Here is a 20,942-nt window from a genome sequence, read left to right on the forward strand (position 1 = left end):
AGACAAAAAAAGACTGAGACCAAGAGACCGAAACGAGAAGACCAAGACCGAGACCGAGAAATTCGGTCCCGGTCTCGGGTGGAGGAGGTGAAAGACTGATAAATTCGGTCCGGTCTTTGGGTACGGGGCTCGGGTACCCGAAATACCCGAACAGACCGAATTTATCTTGTTTTAGTGTATTGTCTCCTTGTCCTTGGTTAAACTATGGTTGAATTTGTGATTGTACTTTGGTATTTGTGACTTGAGACTCTGTTTTATACTTCTGTGAATTGGTTAATTATGAATTGTGTCGTGGAATATGGAACTATGCACTGAAATTTCCCGTGATTTTTGAACTTCATTGAAATTTTGGGCACTTCAGTTAGGACCGAGACCGAGACCGAACAAGACCGAGACCAAATTTCTCGGTCTTGCGTTTTTTTCAAGACCGATTGGGCCCGAGTTTTGAAAGACCGAATTTTCTTTGGAGACCAAAGACCGAGACCGAGACCGAACGCTCAGGCCTACTAATTCACTCACTCCCATTCACACGCTCATTCATTTCTCATTTATCAAGAAGAATAAAGTCTTTTCTAGCTATGTTAATCTCTGGCAAAAAAAAAAACATAGAAATGTTTAGGGACGGAATATGTCAGTTGGTGAGAAATAGCACTACATTATTATTGTAAGTTGCAATCCTATATTTTTATTTTAAACAATAATACATTTCATATTGTATTGGATTGTTCTTAGTTTGCTCATATAACCCCAACAATAAAATCATCATTTGGAAACCTTAAAAGGATGGTATCATCTATTTTATCATTCAATAGGCAATGAGTTTTGGTTTTTCAATACTAATCCGACCATTGAAGATGCGTGCTCCCTCCGTTTCACGCGAAGATATTCTAGCTTTCTTTAAATTTATATGGATACTAATAAATATATAGAGAGAAAATTAGATCCTACTATCATGTATAGGTATTATCTTCACGTACAGAAACACTACAACCTATTTCTACTCTCACTCAGCAAAAAGCATTAATGTTGTTAAATCCCATATGAATGATGTAACTTAATGTGTGCTTTCTATTGGGTGAGAACATAAATATGCAATATGCATGAATATGATTCTTAGACGTGAAGGGAGTAACTACACCTGATAGCAGGATATATGCTTCTCAGGTGTAGTTACTCTTTTTATGTATGTATATGAATGTAAGCCATGCTAGAAAACCTTATAATATGAAACCGTGGTAAGGGTGATTGTTTGTCTTTATCATAGAAAAAGTCAAACAATATATTTATAAATAAAAACTAATTTGTGAATATATATATATATATATATATATATCAAGGTTGAAAAATAAGCTTCGGTGAAAAATCCTCAAAATTAACTCTAAATTTAAGGTTAAAATAAATTTTGACTTAAAAGCATAAGCAGAAACGAGACGAGGGTGGTAATGCAGTTGCCTGGTTAGTTTTTTGCCTCAATAAAACATGGTTTTGTATTAACTTGCATTAGTCAATTCTAACCAATTTTGTTTAACTAAATTTTTTTGGTTATAAAAATAGGTGAGTTTTAAGAGCATCTCCAGGTGATCCTTCAAATCTCATCATCCATATCCCCTTTTGATAGATCATCCAAAAAAATTATCACCTCTATATCTCTTTGCACTCCAATAGATCATCCATATTACATCATCCATATTATTTTTTACTAATATATCTTAACTTCCCAAACATTTGTAATTTTTTAACAAGTATAGCTGGTTATTTAGAATGTCTTGAAAATTAGTTTGAACCAGTGTATATTTTAGATTTGTACGAATTTTTGCAATAACTATATTTTAAATTTGTTGGACAATTTTTATGCAATGCTCTGTAAATAATATGCTTCCACTGACTTCTCTCATCATCTTTCTACTTTCTCATCCTTTCTCTCTCACGTGCGTCGGCGTGGAAGATCGAACTGCACAACCACCGAGCTAGAGGACAAGGGGCAGCGGGGCTGGCCTCCAGGGCTTCCCAGCATCAGCGACACAGAGGGCGTGGCGATGGGGACAGCATGCAGGGCGCGGCGGCAGGGACGACATGCAGGCCGCGGCGACGAGATAGCATCCGGGGCACGACAGCGGTGACGGCATGCAAGCCGCGGCGGCGGGGATGGCATCCGGGGCGGCAGGGCACGGCGGCGGGGACAGCATCCATGGCTGCGGGTGGCGTCTAGGCTGGGACGGCGGCGGGGACAGCATCCACGGGTGCGGGACGGCGTCTGGGGCGCGACGCCGGCGGGAACAACATCCACCGATGCAGGGCAACATCTAACTTGCGTCGGCGGCGGCCTCGTCTCCCTGAAGGCATGCGGAGCTCGACGGGGATGTATCCGGATGCAGGCGCGAGTTCGATCTAGGAGACGATGGTTGTGGGATAGCGCAAGGAGAGAGGAAGTGCAAATTTGGCGTTTCTGGTTTGGTGGATGCACTATTGGATGGAGGAAGGGATGCCGTATCTGCTGGAGGGTATTTTTTTCACTCCCGCACGCTATTTCGGTTTGGAGTACGTGATGCCGGTTCTCCTGTATATGCTCTAAGGAAGTCACCTGCAAAGAAATAACTTACCCCTTCTTCCCTCCGAACATCAGACATATTGCTGGCGAACCCTGCAGCGGATAAATTACCCACTAGCATGATGTTAAGGGCCATCAAACGTAACTCACATGCGTCGTTAGGCTTGCTACGTACTCCTCCGTCCCAAGATAAGCCAACTCTTCGGTTTCCGTGTAAAGCGTTTGACCATCCGTCATATTTGAAATTTTTTAAAGAAATTTGAAAAAAATTAATCACAAGTTAAGTACTATTAATAATTTATCATCTAATAAAAATAATAATATTAATCAAAAAAATTTGAATAAGACGAAGAGTCATTATATGTAAAAAGTAAAAAATTGGTTTGTTTTGGGACAGGGAGAGTACGTTTATTCCTCGGTGTTTTTTAAAAAATAACTTATTAGCTGAGATTGGATACAGATGACAGATGTGCAACCTTTTGTTTTTTTTTCTTTGCGAATGGAATCCCGCAGTATTCGGCTTTGACAGAACGGACCCCCATCTCCGGCGCAATCCGCCGCACGACGCCGGCGCGGCGAGCAGGGCCAGGACTCTCCGCATATGCGCCTCCTCGCTCAGATTAGTGTAAGTTTTCTCGCATCCAGCGACAGCGAGCACACGCGCGGCATTTCGCGATGCGTCCCCCCCCCCCCCCCCCCCCACCTTTCTTTCTTTCTTTCTTTCTTCGACACGCGGTTTCGCAGGAGGCGGGGTGGTGTACCTGTGGGATTGCCTGCGCAACGCCACCGGCGGTGACTGAGCAGGCGGAGTGCTCGATGAAATGCTCAGCGGGAGTCCGTGGCCATGGCTAGAAGCGCCCCTTTCCCTTGGCCAGTGGTGCTAAAGCTCAACGAGTGTTTGACGAAATGTGTACAAGGGAGTCTCTGTCTTTATAACGGCAGTGTTTGGTTTTCTCTGTCTCAGTTTTCCCAGCAGCACTGCCGATGGGAGGAATGGTGGTCGCCGGCCTCCATTTTGTTTTTATACACTACAAGTTGCCAGGTGCGTCTGCTATCTATCACTTCGATTATCTTATGTGCTGAACTGCTCATGCTTATAGTGATGTCATTAGCTGAAACAACGGTCACATTCACATAGCTTGAAGGAAATATGCGAGTATATAGTATAAATATGTGAAATGTGCTTACCTTCGAAAGCAAAAAGGACAACTTTACACTCAAAAAGGGGAAAAGAGAGAAAAAAGAGAGTAATAATTTTATGATGATTGCTACACTTCGGCTCTCTTGCCCTTTCGTTAGCTTGCAAGGAACATCTAGACTTGAACATCATGTTGTTGTTACTGAGAAGGCTGACCATTTTCTTCCCCCTGTTTCTGAGGCCTTGTGACGAATGACCAAAGCTTGTGGATTGCAGCACAGCCTAGTGCAACGATAACGAATGCAATGACATATCCGGAAGGATCCCATCTCATGCTTGACCCAGCCAGATAGGCTAGCAGGAGGCCTATCAAGTCAAGCACAATCGTAATGTTCATAACCCTTAGCCACCTGTTCTTCTGTAGCAGTTCCTCTGGTAGTAATAGGATGATAACAACAATAGATGCCACGAAAGAAGTGGAGTTGCTGTAGAAGAAGGTGAGGTAGCGGTACCTCCTGTTGTCATGCATAACCGGGTGACCTGCACCATGCCCCTCACTATTACTCTGCCACACACCTCCAGGTGGGTTCAGGCCAGCCTGATAAGTAACACTTGCAGCCAGGACACCAAGCAACATCAGGTACTTGCGCTTGGCATGCTGCTTTGCTCCGTCCTTATCTTCCTTGCGGGGCTTCTTGGCTTTGGCTTCACCTTTCTCTTTGCTCTCACTCTGATAGAAACACACTAGGAGTATGATCATAATGAAAAGCACCACAGCCACCAGTACAAAGACATAAATTGATGTTTCCAGATGTTGAGTGCTCCCAGCAGCATAGGCACCCATTAGAGCAAACAAGCCTGCTGCTGTGCAAACAGAGAGGGCATAGCTTTGTATAGCCGGTCTATATAGATTTGGATTCACAAGGAGTATGATGAGGGCAATGGATGACATGAAGCTTACTGAGTTGCAGTAGAAAAATGCCTTGTAACGGCGTGGGAAATTGTAAAAGAGAACTGGGTGACCAGCTTGATGCCCAGACTCATCATCCTCAAGTCTGAACCCACCTGGTGGGGTTAACCCAGCTTGGTATGTGAGGGTTGCGCCCAACACAGCAAAAAGGAGCAACCTCTTGCGCCTCTTGTCAATATATGAGTCTTTCTGAACGAGATTGTCCTCGGCTGAATTATTTTGGTGGGCCAGAACTGAACTACTTCCCATAGGATCTTGCACAGCCGAATCATCTTGGACAGAATTTTGCACAGCCCTTTCGCTGTTCCCACCTTTGTTCTCCTTGCCGTCATCTTCAAGAGTGAAGAAGACAACATGAATCACCACATAGACCAGCACAGCACCTGCCAAGGCAATTATGTACAGGGATGTGGCTATGTCCCAGCAACTTCCAGCAGCATATGCGCCCATGAGACCAAACAGATCCAATATCATGGTTATCTCCAGTATCCGGCGCCTGAGCAAAGGCTTATATCGTACCAAAATGATGACAACCAAAGATGCTGCAAACGCTGTCGAGTTGCAGTAAAAGAACACCTTGTAACGTTTGGCTTGCTTGAATAAGAGTACTGGTTCGCCAGCCATATGCCCATCTTGGTTTTTCTGCCAAACACCACCTGGTGGGACCAGCCCTGCTTGGTATGTAACAGTTGCTACAAGAGTAGCAAGCAGTACAACAAGCGATTGAGCCTTCTCTAGAATATCCGTCTTATTGCTTGCATTCTTTCCAGAACTGTTAATTTCAAATAAAGTTAGAATGGACTTAAAGATGGCAACAATATTAAACAGCAGTAAAATGTTTGTGTTACCTGCTATCTGATGGCCCTTGCGATAAACATGATATCTTTGCAATTATCGGCAAGCAGGATCTCTTTGAAAGTTGTGGCAGAAAAGATAGGACTGCCTGGAGAGCGCCCATGCATAAGAGAACAGCACCGACCAGACTGAGCACATAGATGGTAGTGTCAGGCTTTCGGCAGCTACCGGCAACATAGGCCCCCACGAGACCAAAAAGACCAATTGTGATGTATACATAGAGCCCGTAAGTCCGTACAGGGATAGTCTTTATCTTGTCCATGGGCAAGAAGATGCACTGCTCCTTGTCCAGAAGCAACATGATAATGAGCAGGGATGTGACGAATGCAATGGTGTTGCAGACAAAGAATGCCCTCAGGCGGCGGGAGTGGTGCTCCCACAGGACTGGATCTCCTGGATGGTGGCCCTCCTGGTTGTTATCCCAGTAGCCACCTGGCGCGCTCAGCCCAGCTATGTATGTGATGCTTGCCACAAATGTTGCAAGCAGCATCAGTACCTTGCGGTGCCGTTTTTTCTTCTCTTTGTAATGACCTGGTCAATTGTCCTCGTGAATTTCTGACATGAGATTGTCCATATTAGTGCTTTGAATTAGGATGATTGAAAGATTACCTGCGCTTATATCTGAATTCTCTTTCTTGTCAGGCTGTGAAGTAGCCACCTTGTGGTGCCGCTTTTTCTTCTCTTTGTCATCACCTGGTCAATTGCCCCTGTGAATGCTGACAGGACAAAATACAGAACTAATGCTTTCAATTAGGAGCATTAGTAGCTTACCTGTGCTGTCATCCTGTGAAGCCGCCACTATTTGGGCCACCATTTGAGCCATCATATAGATGAAAACGGCCACCAGTGCTGAGACATTCCCAGCCGTGAGAACACCCCGACTGGTCCCAGCAGCATAGGCCCCCATGAGGCCTAGCAGGTCCAGCACCATGGCTGCTCGCAGCAGAAGCATGGGGAACTGTATCTTCCCCTTCTCATGCAGGATTGCAAGGATGAAGATGAGGATGATGACCACGATGGAAAGCGCGAATGTGGCCGCGTTGCAGTAGAAGAACATAAGGTATCGGGGATACTGGCTGTCCCGGATGATGGAGTCACCAGCAAGATGCCCGTCGTCACTGTTCTGCCACACCCCCCCTGGCGGGTTGAATCCTGCGGCATATGTCACTGTGGCCACAAGGGTGGCCAACAGCAGGAGGTACTTCCTCAAATCATACTCCAATGGTGACTCGGTCACCAATGGTGAGTCAGTCTGCACTGGCCGTGGCTGGCTATCCTCCATTTGCAGGGAGATGGTAGCAGAAAGGAGGTGCTCCAAGTTCTGAATGGTTCAATGCTAAGAAGGTGCTTTGCCGTGCATAATGATGTATATAGCTGTGCTTCTCTCCCCTGATAGTGATGCCATGTTTTGGCTTAAGCATTAGCAAGGAAGATGTAGACGGGAAGACTTTGCCCAACAACCCAAGTCGTCTTTCTATATTCACCTGCCATATCTTCTTTATTCATTATGGGTTCTCACAACCCCACTGTTTTATATTGACTAGAATTGTCCTATGAGATGAGGAACGTGCAATGATTTGAGGCCTATACCATACATAGTCTACGAGAGCAGAAAGAGACTTTTGTTTTTGATTTTGTTTCTGTCATGCTGTGAGCTGGACATCTTGATACTTTACATGACTAAAAAGACCTTTTCATATGCATGTTCCAGGAATGACTCCCTGGAATCTCCTATCCAACTCCAAAGTCATATACTTTGGGCACTTTTCTGTCATTCCGCTGAACTTCAGTATCAAATATGTAGTGTGCAATGTTTCTCTATACTAATATGCTGGTATGTTATGCAGGAAACAGCTGGATGTCGTTGTCTGAACTCAGGTTCCCCTCTTAGTCATCAACCTGTTGCTGTCTGACAGAATGCTGGACAATTCATGTTTGGTGAAATGCTTTCTGTGGATCTACATACCTGCTGTGCAATGAATGGTTTTAATGGGTTAACCATCTTGGAAGTGGCAGGCTGCTTATGCTATGCTTTCATATCATCTTTTTTATTATTGCTGACCATAGTAGAAGTACTCCAGGTGCGTGTCAAGCTGCCTTCTGTAGCTATTTCAGTTTGCCTGTCTTAGTGTTTATGTTTAATTTTTATTGCATATGTCTGCATATCACAAGAACCCAAGTTCACTATAGTGGGACAAACTGGAAGGCTTAGGATTATTCAATAATGCATATAGTACATTATAATATATTTATCCCAGTATATGGGATTACTTCATATTATTTGGAAAATCGTCTAGCGGCAAATACTGGTTTATGATCATAAAATAATTAAGAGGAAAAAATAAAGGATAGAAGCACAAAGCAATTATTATAGGATGGATCATAGATGTTAGTACTTTTTTTTAAAAAAAATCATTAAGATTGAAAGGAAATGGTCTGACACATGACAGCTGTCAGATGAGGGTAGGCACCTTCCCACTTGCTGAAATTTTTGACATTTTAGCCCTTTTAGTGAACATATTTCTTATAAATAGACCCCTGAAAAACTTATTGCAAATATGGACCCTTATCTTTATGCCAGGAATTTGCCTCAAAAAAATCTTTATGCCAGGAATCCCGGAGACCATTAGTTTAGCGCTCACCTCTACCATACTATTTGCTCTAAATCCTATTAATTTGCTCTCACATTTTGGGAAACAAGTCATTGTATACTAATTCATCTTGCAAGTTTATCTTCATGAATAAAAACTTATCGTGGGGAGGATGTAGGTCCTCACTCCTCAGCATACCTAAATTCTAGTGAAAAACAAATGTGTAGTGACTCAATTCACCTTTTTTACAAAAGTTTTTCATTAAATCAATATAATTTAGGGTGGGGACAAGGGGGGAGCCATACCCTTGTCCCATTTTAAATTTTTATATTTAAAAATAAACTTGTGGAAATGAATTACTCCTTTTAGTCAAAAAAAATTGTCATTTAGGATAATATTTAGCCAAACCTCTAAAATTCTGACCACCGATAATTTCTTAAATGCTTATTTTAAATACAATACAAATGATACATATAGATTCTTCTCGAAAATTACTATCATAATATCATAAACTTATTAGATTTTATAAATTCATTATAACACAAAATTGTTTGTCCAAATTTGAGAAATTTGACCAAATCTTGTCCTAAACGAAAAATATTTTTGACTAGAGGGAGTAGTATACATTGATTTGTTATTTTTTATTTTCAAAATTTGCTAGAAAATATTTGAAAGAAAAGAAGGGAAGTTCAACACCTTTGCGCCAATGTCGCTGGCGTTGTGAAAAGGTCCATATCTGCAGGAAGTTTTCTATGGGGTCTAGGGGTCTATTTATAAAATGTTTTGTGAAAGGGCTAAAATGTTAAAAAATCATCTCCCCACTTGCGTCCAACAACAAAGGATATATTTTTATAATAAAGCTGGTTGTCGTTTGAAAATTTTAACTCCAAACATTGACTATGAATATTGATAGGGTGCAATCTCTAGGTAATAAAATAAGACGTGAGGGTTGCTAGACTCTGGAAACGTAATTGACACATTCAGGCATCATGGTAGGCTCAAATGCTCATCATCAGTGATCCCTGCAATGTAATACACTCTAAAAGTCTATAAAATATGGAATCTGACACACTCGAACTGTAAATTTATGCATAACCGCTGTAAATCTAGAAATTGTGAAACTGACAACTATTTGCTGCGAATTACAGTGAAAACCCACTTAAGTCCTGTATTATTTTCTCCAACAGAAAAGGAAGTAAGAAACTACTACCTCCAGTTTTTTTTAATGACATTGGTCAACTAAAAAATAAACTAACCAACTTTATTTAATTGAGAATGGGGAGAGAATAATTTAGGAACACCGAAGGCATGGTTGGGGACCTTACGTACATATCCTCTCTAGAGATTAGTATTGAATGTCGTTTACTAATGTTACAATATATAGAATTCTGCAACCGTTCATGGTAGAGAAATGGAAAGGGAATGTCTTATTTGTGCAAGTTGGACGTACTATAATGGAGCATTATTTGTGAGCCAGGCCAACTTAATTTGTTGAGTTCATGATGTGACAAGTCTTTCATTTTGGTTTATAACAAATGACCTTTTTGTCCTTTTTTTTTGAAAGAAGGCAAAAGGATTGCCCAATTCATTGATAAAGGAGAAGTTTTATAGAGAAAATTTACAAAGGTGATCCTGAAGGCCTTTGTTTCTTTAGTATGTGTTCTCCTAAGGTTAGGAATACTCTACCCCTCGCTAGGCACCAAGCTCACCCTTCCTCTTTCATCTTGGTTAATATCACTGGCGGTGTAGTTGCGATACTCTAGAAGACCTTCGCATTGCGCTCTTTCCATAGCTCCCATGATATCAGCATGATCATGGTGCGAAGAGGTTTATTTTTGGTATCCCCGGTGTACTAGCGATCATAGATCACCACTCTTCCATTGTGTTATAGCCATTCCAAAGGTTGATTAATATATTACTATCCATCCATGTGGTCATTCCACTCCAAATTCTCCTCGAAACCCTACACTTAATGAAGAGATGTATGGCTGTCTCTTGGCATGAGCGACACAGTGGGCATATTCTCAGATTTGGCCATCGTTGATCTTTGCAAGCAGTCTGCCGTTCACAATCAATTCTGGATTGCGAGCCACACAAAGAATTTGAACTTGGATGGCCCCCATAGCTTTTGGTTGAGCCATTTAGTTGGAAGGTGTAGGCTGATCTTGCAGATTATTCTCCTGCTGTTCCATTCCACGTAATGGTGTCTTCATTTTCTTCCTCCAGAACCACATCTTGAATTTTCTCCCATAAGGTCACAAATTCAACAAAGTGGTTGGCCTTGTGAATATCTTTATGTTGAGATCACATATCCATCTTCCATCTATGATCGCCTCATATGCTATGACATGTGTCCGTGTTGTTATGCAGACACTTGAAGCTATGTACCGTGGCGGCAACCTTCACATCCAGACTAAATTCCAGAAACTTGCTTTTTCGCCATTACTTAGGTGATTGTGGTTGCCATTGCAAAAGGTTTTCTGTGTGTTTATTGCAAGTAATCTCCATACCAAACCATGGTTCCGAGGAATCTTTTCACACGTACCATAGCCACCGCAGCCTTAGTGCTCTTGTGGAGGGCTCTAGATTAAGAATTCCGAGCCCACCGAGCTCTTTCGGCTTAAACATCTTTCCCAGATTATCTGCATTTGCCACGTGACATTTGGTTGCATCCTGCCTTTGTCAATGGAATTGTTGATGCCTTTTGGTGTTCGTGATGCTGTGAGGTGGTAGATGGGTTGCACCGTGAGAACCGATTTAACCAACGCGCTGTTCTGCCAGATGTGTTCATAAATTTGCCTTGCCAATGTGCTAGTTTTGTGGCTGCCTTATCAATGAAGCCGTGCCTGATCTGGGCGGCACTGGCGCATAGCAGACACTGGCTCAGAGGCGGAAGACGGAGAGGAGCACGAGGGTGCGCAGCTGACTGCTCCACCCTACGTCCCCTTGCTGCCACGCCGCGCTCACCCTTCCCTTCTCCACTGCCCCAGCGGTTGACGGGGCGTGGATGCGGGGTGCTGGGACGTCGTGGGTGGTTGGCAACGGCTGGGTGCATACGGGTATTTATGTAGGGCTAGGTGGAACTCGCTGGCGAAATCTATTGTCGGCCTCAACCGATTAGACGATGATGACGCCCTAGACATCGTTGCCCTCCTTCAAGGCATCGTCTTTAGCGTCCTTCCCTCGGTCTTTTCTTTAGGTGAAATCCTCGTTTATTTTTGGACGAGTTATGGTGGTCTTTTCTTCAGGTGAAATCCTCGTTCATTTTTGGACAAGTTATGGTGGTGTTCATGTCGCGTTCTCCTTGGGGCATCATTTTGGAGAAGCTTACGTGTGTATTGTTGGTATTTTGCCTTCATTGCGTAGTTCGAGTAGCCTAGAATGTTTGGCGAGGCTCTCACTGCCCTATGCTCTTCCTACCTCTAGTGAGCGGCCAACTCTCTTGTTTTGTTGCTGTTAGATGAAGTTGGAGTTGCCTCGTTATTTGGTGCGGCGAAGCTTGGGAATAATAGCGCGTTGCAGTTTTCTTTCAGGGGTGTTGGTGCTTCCTGGGTTTAGGTCTTGGTGGTTGATAGTTTGGGCTGAGATCCCCCGTGGTATATTGTTGTTGGTTTGGTTTGTCTTGGCAACTTTTTTGGCAATGATGACACGATAGCCGTGCAGTCAAAACTGTTGTGTCGCTAGACGGCAAGCTCGACAACGATGATATGGGTATTGCAAATCAGAACCTTAATGCCGCCTTTAGGCAAACTCAACTATATTGTCTCGCTTTAGGCTCCACTGTTGTCTTTCGTTGGTGACGTAGAATTGTGGTGCTACTCGTGTGCCGTGAGATGTACCGGGCACGGGTTTCTCTCTTTTACCTAACCTCCTAGAGTTTTTACTCCAAATGATACGGGTATAATTGTACAGTTGTACTCCTTGTCTGCAAGTGCTGCGGCCACCCGGCCTTGTTGCCTGCTGGCTGCTGCGATGGCCGATGGATGACTGTGATTGTGACTCGGAGAATGCCCAGATGGGAGACGGACTGACGAAGTATAGGCACCCTCGTCCTCATGCCACTGCATATGCATGGACTGATGCCTGATCGATGGGCCTGCATGGCTACATGTGTGCGTCCCGCCGCGCGTGCAAATTCGGCTCAGGCCCGCAGCCTGTAGCGGCTATATATATATATATATATATATATATATATATATATATATATATATATATATATATATATATATATATATATATATATATATATATATATATATATATGAAGCCTCTATCCTATTACCAGGTGTATTTACTCCCTTTACGTCTAAGGTGTAGAAACACCTCTATACATATTTCTTTTCTCTTCCAATAGAAAGTACAATCTTTATACATATAGTTATATCATTTATATGAAATTTAATAATGTACATACTTTCTGTTGGATGGGAGCAGAAACAGTTATAAAAATATTTCTCATTATGAATATGAAGAAAGTAGCTATACCTGATAGTAGGATCTAATTTTTCTATATACATACATATATATATGAATATAGATATTTTGTAGAAATACAGGGTGGCATACCATGTAAAGCCACCTTTGTGTGTGTCATGGTTTTTATGTAGGTGACTAGAATTGGCTTAGGTTCCATTTTGTACACGCCAATAGGAGTATTATTGCAGCCCATCAACTTCAAGATGCATATGGTCCGCCACTACTGTCAGATACTGTCAGATAGATATATATTACTATCTCCGTTTCATAATGTAACGTAGGATGTTTGACTTTTTTATTGTAACGTTTGATCATTCGTCTTATTTAAAAATTTAGTACAAATATAAAAATTATAAGTCACAAGTAAAATAATTGATATTTCTATAATTTTTTAAATAAAAGGAATCATTAAACATTACAATAAAAAAGTCAAACATCTTATATTATAAAATAAAATAGGGGGAATACATCAAAGCTCGTAGACATATACTCCTATAATATAGCTTTCATAAGCACAGCAGCATGGCAGATTGTCAAATGATTAAAGTATAAAATTTCGCTTCATCATGATCATTCTAATTGATCACAAGGTTCTTAATCTGATGGAGAATATATTCTATCATTGGTCACCAAAGTAGCTAGCTGACCTGAGTTGGACACTTGCATAGTTTACAGGACCGGGGCTAATGCATGAGTTGGTAGTCTTAATTATATATGTTCTTCAACTCCCATATAGACTTGCAGCCTGCTACGGGTCATTGTTTGGCTTTTCTAAGAAAAAAGTCAAACGACATATTTATAAATAAAAAATAATTTATCAAGAAAAGTTTTATATACGTGTTTTTCTCAATCTAAATATAAAGACTGAAAATTAAACTACAATGAAAATTTCCAAATTAACTTTAAATTTAAAGTTGAAATTCAAATTTTGGCTTATAAGTATAAACACTAGCGAAAAGATGTGGATGCTAAACTCGAATCAGATCAATGTTCTTCAACTATCAACGTGGGTAAAAAAAGGACTTGGCACGATGTGCTCAACTTGAAAATCAGAAAATGTAGCCATATTTTTCACACCTTGTTAGGGCATGTTCAATGATAGAGCCCGTTGTGGGCTAGCTCTATCTCAAGCCACGTCAGTAATAAGAGTCTATTTCATAATGATGCCTACGAAGGTAGGATCATGTATGGTTTCGAATGAAATATTTTTATTATACTAGTTTCCTTTTTATACATCCTCATGCATGAAAGTTTTCTTTAATAAATGCTAAGGGTCGACTCTAAGCTGTTGTCATGCATGACAACAACTTTTTTTCTTATTCCATCTCTTTTCTCCACGTCATCAAATTTGTTTTACATGGCGAATGAGAGAGTCAGCTAATAAACATTTTTATAGTGCCCTTAGTACCAGTTAACAAACATCCTGTGATCTGGCAAACAGTTTTCATCATCAAATTAATACTAATAACTCGAGTAGTCATGAGCGTGATTTGTGTACTGGACAGGTGCATGTAGTACGTTTTAGGAGGCATGCGCCCAGGCAAACTACCCACCTTGCAATGTCATACCTTTTAATATATTCACATTAGCAAGTTTGTCTTTGCACGAGCTTTTTCATCATCCTTAAAAAATATATTGGGTATCATATTTTTCAATATAAAAGTTTAGCACCTCGAGGTACAATATATCTAGCATTAGAATTTTGTAATAATTTTTTAGTATTTCAAGGTACTTCTTAAGTATGATAAAAAAGTATGTCTTTATATAGATGGATTAGGATGCATACATTCATGTTTTTTTTAAACACAATCTCTCCAAGTGTAAGCAGCATATAAAATGTGTCTCCACCGGACATCATTACACGCCGCAGTTTCTCACAAGGATCAGGTTCCTCTATAGTTAAAGACATCATGTCTTTGTCACTAATATGTGGACCCAGGGTTTTGGGATCCACCTGTCAGTGACAAAAGCACGGTACAGTGACGGCAGAGGATCCCAATCCCTCACAAGGTGCACACATTGTCAAACGTTATCAGCTGATCCTGATGGCCGCGAGGTGGAGCTACCTCCACCGTCCGATCCTGACGGCTGCGACATCGCGCTGCCTCGTTCCTCCTGCCCTCCTTTTTTGTCACGGAGAGACAGGAACACGTAGACGACGACGTAGGCCAGCACCATGACGGCCATGGCGACGACGTAGCCGGAGGTGCCCCAGTCCCTGCAGCTGCCCGCCGCGTAGGCCACCAGGAGGCCAAGCAGGTTGAGCACGACCACCATGTGCATCGGCCCAAAGCGGTCGGGGTCGTTGAGCTCCGGCAGGATCCAGGTCTCCTGCAGGAGGAGCACGATGACGACGACGGATGCCGCGAAGGAGGTGGAGTTGCTGTAGAAGAAGACACGGTACCGGCGACCGTCGATGTCGTTCAGGATGGGGTTGCCGGCTACGTGCCCTTCGCCGTTCGCCGGCCACACGCTCCCGGGTGGCACCAGTCCGGCTTGGTATGCGACACTCGCCGCGAGAATCCCCAGTAGCATAAGATACTTGCGCATCTTGTACTTCTCTTTGTACTCGTCGGTGACCTCGTCATGATTAATAGTGTGCTCATTTACTGCCGCACCCATACTCTTATGCCCTCTATCAGCTGATCTACTAATCTTCTTCTTGCTTGAAGAAAAGCAGCCCATGAGCAATTTGTGGAGAAAACGAATGTGCAGAGCGGCAAAAACGAGCGCCGCACCGACCAAGGCGAAGACATAGATGAACGTCCTCAACTTTCGGGTGGTTCCAGCGGCGTAGGCACCCATCAATCCGACCAAGCCAGCAGCCATGCAGACATAGAGTGCCTTGCAGTAGCTTTGGGCGATGTCGGAGAGGTTCCGGCTCACCAGGAAAACTATGGCAACGACGGACGCCATGAAGCTCGTTGCATTGCAGTAGAAGAACGCCTTGTACCGTAGAGGATAGTTGTCGGCGAGAATCGAGTCACCGTAGTGGTGCTCTTCATCGGTGTGCTCGATCCAGAAGCCACCTGGTGGAGTCAACCCAGCTTGGTAGGTGATGGTGATGGCTAGAATTGCGAGAAGCAGCAGCAATTTTCTCTTCTTCTCCAGTTTCCTTCTCTCTTCTTTGAGCATACCATTGTCTTTCCCTGAACTTTGAAGCTTGCTAACCATAACGTAGATTACCACCACCAATACAACGATGGCAGCAGGCAGGACGAAGACATAGATGGAGGTGTGCACGTCCCGGCAGCTGCCGGCGGCGTATGCGCCCATCAGACCGAAGAGGTCTAGGATCACGGCTGCCTCGAGCGCGTGCCGACTGATCAGATTCCTGCTCTGCACCATGACGATGACGATGGTGGATGCCACGAAGGCGGCGGAGTTGCAGTAGAAGAACACCTTGTACCTCTTGGCGTGGGTCGCCGGGAGTATGAGGCCGCCGCCGTTGTGGCCATTGTCGCCGTCCCTCCAGACTCCACCGGGAGGATCTAGGCCAGCCTGGTACGTCACGGTGGCAGTGAGAGTGGCCAGCAGAAGTATCAGCGAGCGCGCCTTCTCAATCGGATCCGTGTTGTGCTCGCTGTCCTGAGACGCCGGAGCCGGACGCGATCCTCCCGTCGTCGTCGTTCCTTCGCAGCAACCGTGCGCCAATGGTTGTGGTTCACCCTCTACAGCGGCTGCCGCCGGAGACGGGGAGGAGCGGCGGCGTCTCTTGGAAGCATTCTTGATCACGGCGAGGCAAGAAATGTACACGAGGACGGCGCCGACCAGGCAGAGGTTGTAGACGGTGCTCGCCGTCTCCCTGCAGCTGCCGGACGCGTAAGCGCCCATGAGACCGAGCAGAGCCAGGGCGACGGCCACGTTCAGCGCCGACAGCCCACTGCCGTTGCTACCCAGCCTGGTGCTCAGGAGCATCGTGATGACGGCGAGCGACGCGACGAGAGCAACCTTGTTGAAGACGAAGAAGGCCACGAAGCGCCAGTGGTGGCCCTCCAGCAGGACGGGGTCGCCGGCCCGGTGGTCGCCGCCCTCGCCGGCGTGCTCCCAGGTGCCGCCCGGAGGGCTCAGCCCCGCCGTGTACGTGATCGTCACCATGAATATGGCAAGCAGCATCAACACCTTGCCCCGTTCTTTGGGCCAGAGCTTGCCATTGTTCTTCTCCACGGCCTTCGGAGCCATCTCATCGACAGCCACATTGGGGGAATTTCGAGCCACCAGTGCGTAGACCACGGTGTAGGCGAAGATGGCCGCCGACAGCAGCGAGGCGAAGATGGTGGTGAGCCGACCCCGGCAACTCCCGGCGACATAGGCCACCATGAGGCACAGCAGGTCGACCACCATGACCCCGCGCACCGCCCTCAGCCGGGACCCGTCCACTCGGAGCGAGAGGAGGAGGACGATGAGCACCAGCGACGCCACGAACGCCGTCGCGTTGAAGTAGTAGAACAGGTCGTAGCGGAGGCGCCGGGTGTCCGGCAGGATGGGGTCGCCGGTGAGGTGGCCGTCCTTGGTCTCCAGCCACACTCCCCCCGGTGGGTCGAGCCCAGCGATGTAGGTCACCGTCGCCACGAGGATGGCGAGCAGCAGGAGGTACTTGCGCAGCTGCCACTCCAGCGATTTGCCCTGGCTCTGGCTCTGCTTGCTGCCGGGCTCCGTTTGCACGGCGCGAGCCGTCTCAGCTACACGAGCTGGAGCTGCTGCTTCCATTGTGTGGCCCCGATTACTGTGGGTGTGCTAATGCCGTTGCAGCTGATGGTGTTATGTAGTAGCTGCATGTGCAAAAAAACCTTTGGTGGTCAGGGGTCACGTCGTTGTTTAAGCTTCTTCTCGGTGTTCATCCAGCCCTAGCATGCATTTCCCAGCCGGAGGCGATGACAGTCTGACAGACATGTGAATGCAGCGTGCACGCCATGGCTGACCTGATCGACATGGTGCTAAGTCTTTATTAGGATGTTTTTGGTTTGATGGATAGGATGGGTTGGGACAGAATCAACCCATCTTTGACTCTTTTTTATTGGTGTATGGGTGGGATGGGTTGGACCCAGAAGAGAAATATTTCTCTCAGATTCAGGTCCAACCCATCCTACAAAAACGGTGGGACCACGACACATAAAGGGGTGATCATTTTATTTATTAAATTTATTTAAAATATATTAGTTGTATAAATATACATTTAATTATTTTATGTTATTTATATATTAATCATAGTATTTAATATTTTATTTTGGATATGAGAGGTAACATTTATCCCATCTCATCCTTTCAACCAAACAAAAAACAGGTTTAACCCATCTCATCTCATCCCTTCCACCAAACATAAAACAGGGTTCAACCTATCCATCCAACCAAACAGAAAAATAGAACTAACACATCCTACAATTCAGGGATGGAGCCAACACAATCCACCTCGTTCACGAACCAAACGCATCCAAACAATCTTGCATGACCTTAGAGAGCAATTTGAAAAAAGCTCTTTATTAGAGCCCTGCATGTTAAACTATTTCTCAAAATTAATAGTGCTTGTGTCAATTCTCCATCTTGCATGACCATCCAAACAACTTTTGGTCTTGAACAGAAAATGCTCGCAGCAGATTTCATCTTGCATTCTGATCGATCTTGCTTTTGGATACAACTAAATTTTCCTAATGTTGTGGCCGGAACGGTCTGTAATTCCCTTTCCATCTTGCGTCCAGATCCTCTGCAGGAACACTGTTTATATGAGGCAAATAGTAAATAAATACCATAATCAATGACTAGATACTGCAGCAACAGTAGATTCAAATCACTGTTTATTATTGTAGTAATACTATGGCGCTAAGTCTTGGCCATCCGTTTTGATCCAATGATTAAGCGGTATATCAAATGCATCGTACTGTAGCCCACTGCAGTAGCACCATGCTACTGCAAGGGATCCTGTTCGTCCTTTCATCTTGTCTTACGTTGAGAGGGACGAATACGAATGTTTGATCCCATGTACTCTCTCACATGTTCACTCTGTCTCAAAAAGATTTCTTGTTTAGCTTACCTTACGTATAATTATATAAAACCGTAAAGAACATAATATTTTCATTTTTTCAAACCCCAATATATATGTCCAATGTTTTACCAAACTTCAATATAATAATTGCTCAACATGAAGTATGTGTGGACCAAATAACATGAGTTAGATGATTGCTAACGCTTTCGTGCTAGTGCGCTCAATCCGTTACTTGTTTGTCTGGTTTTCGGTTTACCCTGGTTTCGAGCTCCTGTAGCTCGCTCGTTCATTCATTCATTCGCGTTCTGGCTCGCTCCATTCATCCACTCGCTGGTTCAGTTTTGGCATTCCCTTTTGGACGGAAATAGTAGCATTTAGCATTTAAAATTTGTTCTATCATATAACAACTTTTTCATCGATCATGTTAACCAACCGTAACAATTCTCCATTAGATTTTCTCTCTTTTTAATCCCTGTAAATCGGAAGGGTGGTTAAAAGAGAAAGGATATAGGAATAAAGCAATCACTATTGTCAACCAAACATGCTATCTAGTCCTATCAAATCCCTTTTTCTACTTCTGAAGTTTTTCACACAAATATTTCAAAGGAGTTTTACACCAAGATTAGAGAGAAGTAGAAAAAGACAATTGTCTTTAATTAATTATCTTTTTAGGTAGAAAGTGGATGGGGCCTTGGAGATGGAGGGTATTTTTTAGAATGTCATACGAACACCCATTTCCCTTGGTAATATAGAATTACCTATATTTTAAAACAAAATTTAATTAAATATTAAAAGTTACTATATTTTAGGATACCGGGAATAACAAACTAAAGCCCGGTTTGCTCAAATTTGCTACTAATTAAAACTTGTTATATGAAAATCGATTTCATTTATTTGAGACCCGATAAACAACGACCTGTTAGAAGACTCGACCTATAACAAACAAACTCTCGCACATGTCCAACAGGCAAAACATAATTTTATAAGTACCATAATCTAATCGGTTGACTTGACCGTTAATTACTTTTTTTCAAACAGCACATCTGAGCACATACGAGTTGGAAGACGAATTCGGGGGACTAAACAAATCAGGCACATATATATCGTGCAAAACTTCCACCGGCAGCGGTTGCTGTTCATTATCGATATGATTATCTTAATAATCGCTTGAGCTACCTGGGACGGTTTCGATCACACACCGTACGATTTGGAAAATTTCACGATAATTTAATTTTTTTGAAAAAAATTGTAAAAACGTCCAGAAGAAATTCTTAATGGCAGTTCTCTTTTTTTTTCTTAAAGCTAGTGGTGAATAAATTTTTCAAAAATAAACCATGTAGTATCAAATTATTGTCAGAAGGGGAATTATATTTGAATAAGTGAATAAAAACTAGAGAGGATCCTGGCAATTTTTTAGCTAGCCATGAAAACCGCATTTGCCAGAAGATTTTATATAAAAAAATGTGCAATTACTGGTGAAATCCTTACGATTATTGATATTGATCATGCCATCACGATTGTCAACATGTATATCATGATTATCGAGAAGGATTACTCCATAATGAGCCATTCGTGATGGGCATTGAGTTACAACCCGTTAAAGATGATGCTTACTTAATTTATTTTTGTTGGATTTCAGTATCCGTGAAAGGCTGTAGTTGTTGCCCATCATGAATGTGTTGTCTGTGACAGGGCACGAACGTCATCGGTGACAGGCTTTGCTTTCAGCCCGTCAATAATGGTTACCATCCGTGACAGTCGCATGCCCATTACTGATGGATCTTCCATTTCACTAGCCAGTCAAGAATGACTAGGCCACCGCCATCATAAATATATATTTCGGCCTTTCACGGATAGCTGGTTCCATAATAGTGAGTTCAGCATGTGTTCATTTGTTAGATGAAGATGAAAGATTATTTGTTTTTTTTAACTATTTTATGATATAAACAATAAAATTAATTGCTATAAAGTTAACCATTTACTTTAGAAATATGAGATAATCAACTTCTATATAATTTTTTTAAAAGGTACCCAGTTTAGCAGTGCGCACCTCGATCAACTGAGGAATAATCTGTTTGCAAAGAACCAAGCTCGCCTCCAGCGTGCGTGTCCCAGTCTACTGATCTCATTTGTGTTGCATTGTGAGAACATGTGCAGGTTTTCGGACTTGGCTAGCTTTTTTTTAGAGAAGGATATTTTTACCCGACTTCTTTATCCAACCGGAAATATGCAACTATTTTATAAAAAAAATCTGGGAACTTCGGGCTTGGCTGATGGTCCAACAAAGGATCGTAACGGTGGACAAACTGGCCATTAGGGTGCAGGCCACACAGCATGGCCTGCCTCTTGTGTGATCGGCGACAAGAAATGGCACGGCGTCTCGT

At 43.4% G+C, this 20,942-nt stretch overlaps 2 protein-coding genes across 2 annotated transcripts; both read right to left on the reverse strand.

Moving 5' to 3' along the window:
* Nucleotides 1–3,632: 3,632 nt before the first annotated feature.
* Nucleotides 3,633–6,793, reverse strand: LOC102716700. The gene is made up of 4 exons (XM_040524925.1): nucleotides 6,283–6,793; nucleotides 6,121–6,204; nucleotides 5,505–6,042; nucleotides 3,633–5,428 (listed from the first exon to the last, which is right to left on the reverse strand). The coding sequence occupies exons 1-4, from the start codon at nucleotides 6,791–6,793 to the stop codon at nucleotides 3,886–3,888; spliced, it is 2,676 nt and encodes an 891-aa protein (XP_040380859.1). The 3' UTR covers nucleotides 3,633–3,885.
* Nucleotides 6,794–14,600: 7,807 nt separating this feature from the next.
* On the reverse strand, nucleotides 14,601–17,288 carry LOC102716980. The gene is made up of 2 exons (XM_040524926.1): nucleotides 16,776–17,288; nucleotides 14,601–16,736 (listed from the first exon to the last, which is right to left on the reverse strand). Exons 1-2 carry the CDS (start codon nucleotides 17,286–17,288, stop codon nucleotides 14,601–14,603), a joined length of 2,649 nt encoding a protein of 882 aa, XP_040380860.1.
* Nucleotides 17,289–20,942: the final 3,654 nt, after the last annotated feature.

The sequence above is a fragment of the Oryza brachyantha genome, chromosome 6, assembly GCF_000231095.2.
Source record: "Oryza brachyantha chromosome 6, ObraRS2, whole genome shotgun sequence".
In the NCBI taxonomy this organism is placed as follows: Eukaryota; Viridiplantae; Streptophyta; class Magnoliopsida; order Poales; family Poaceae; genus Oryza; species Oryza brachyantha.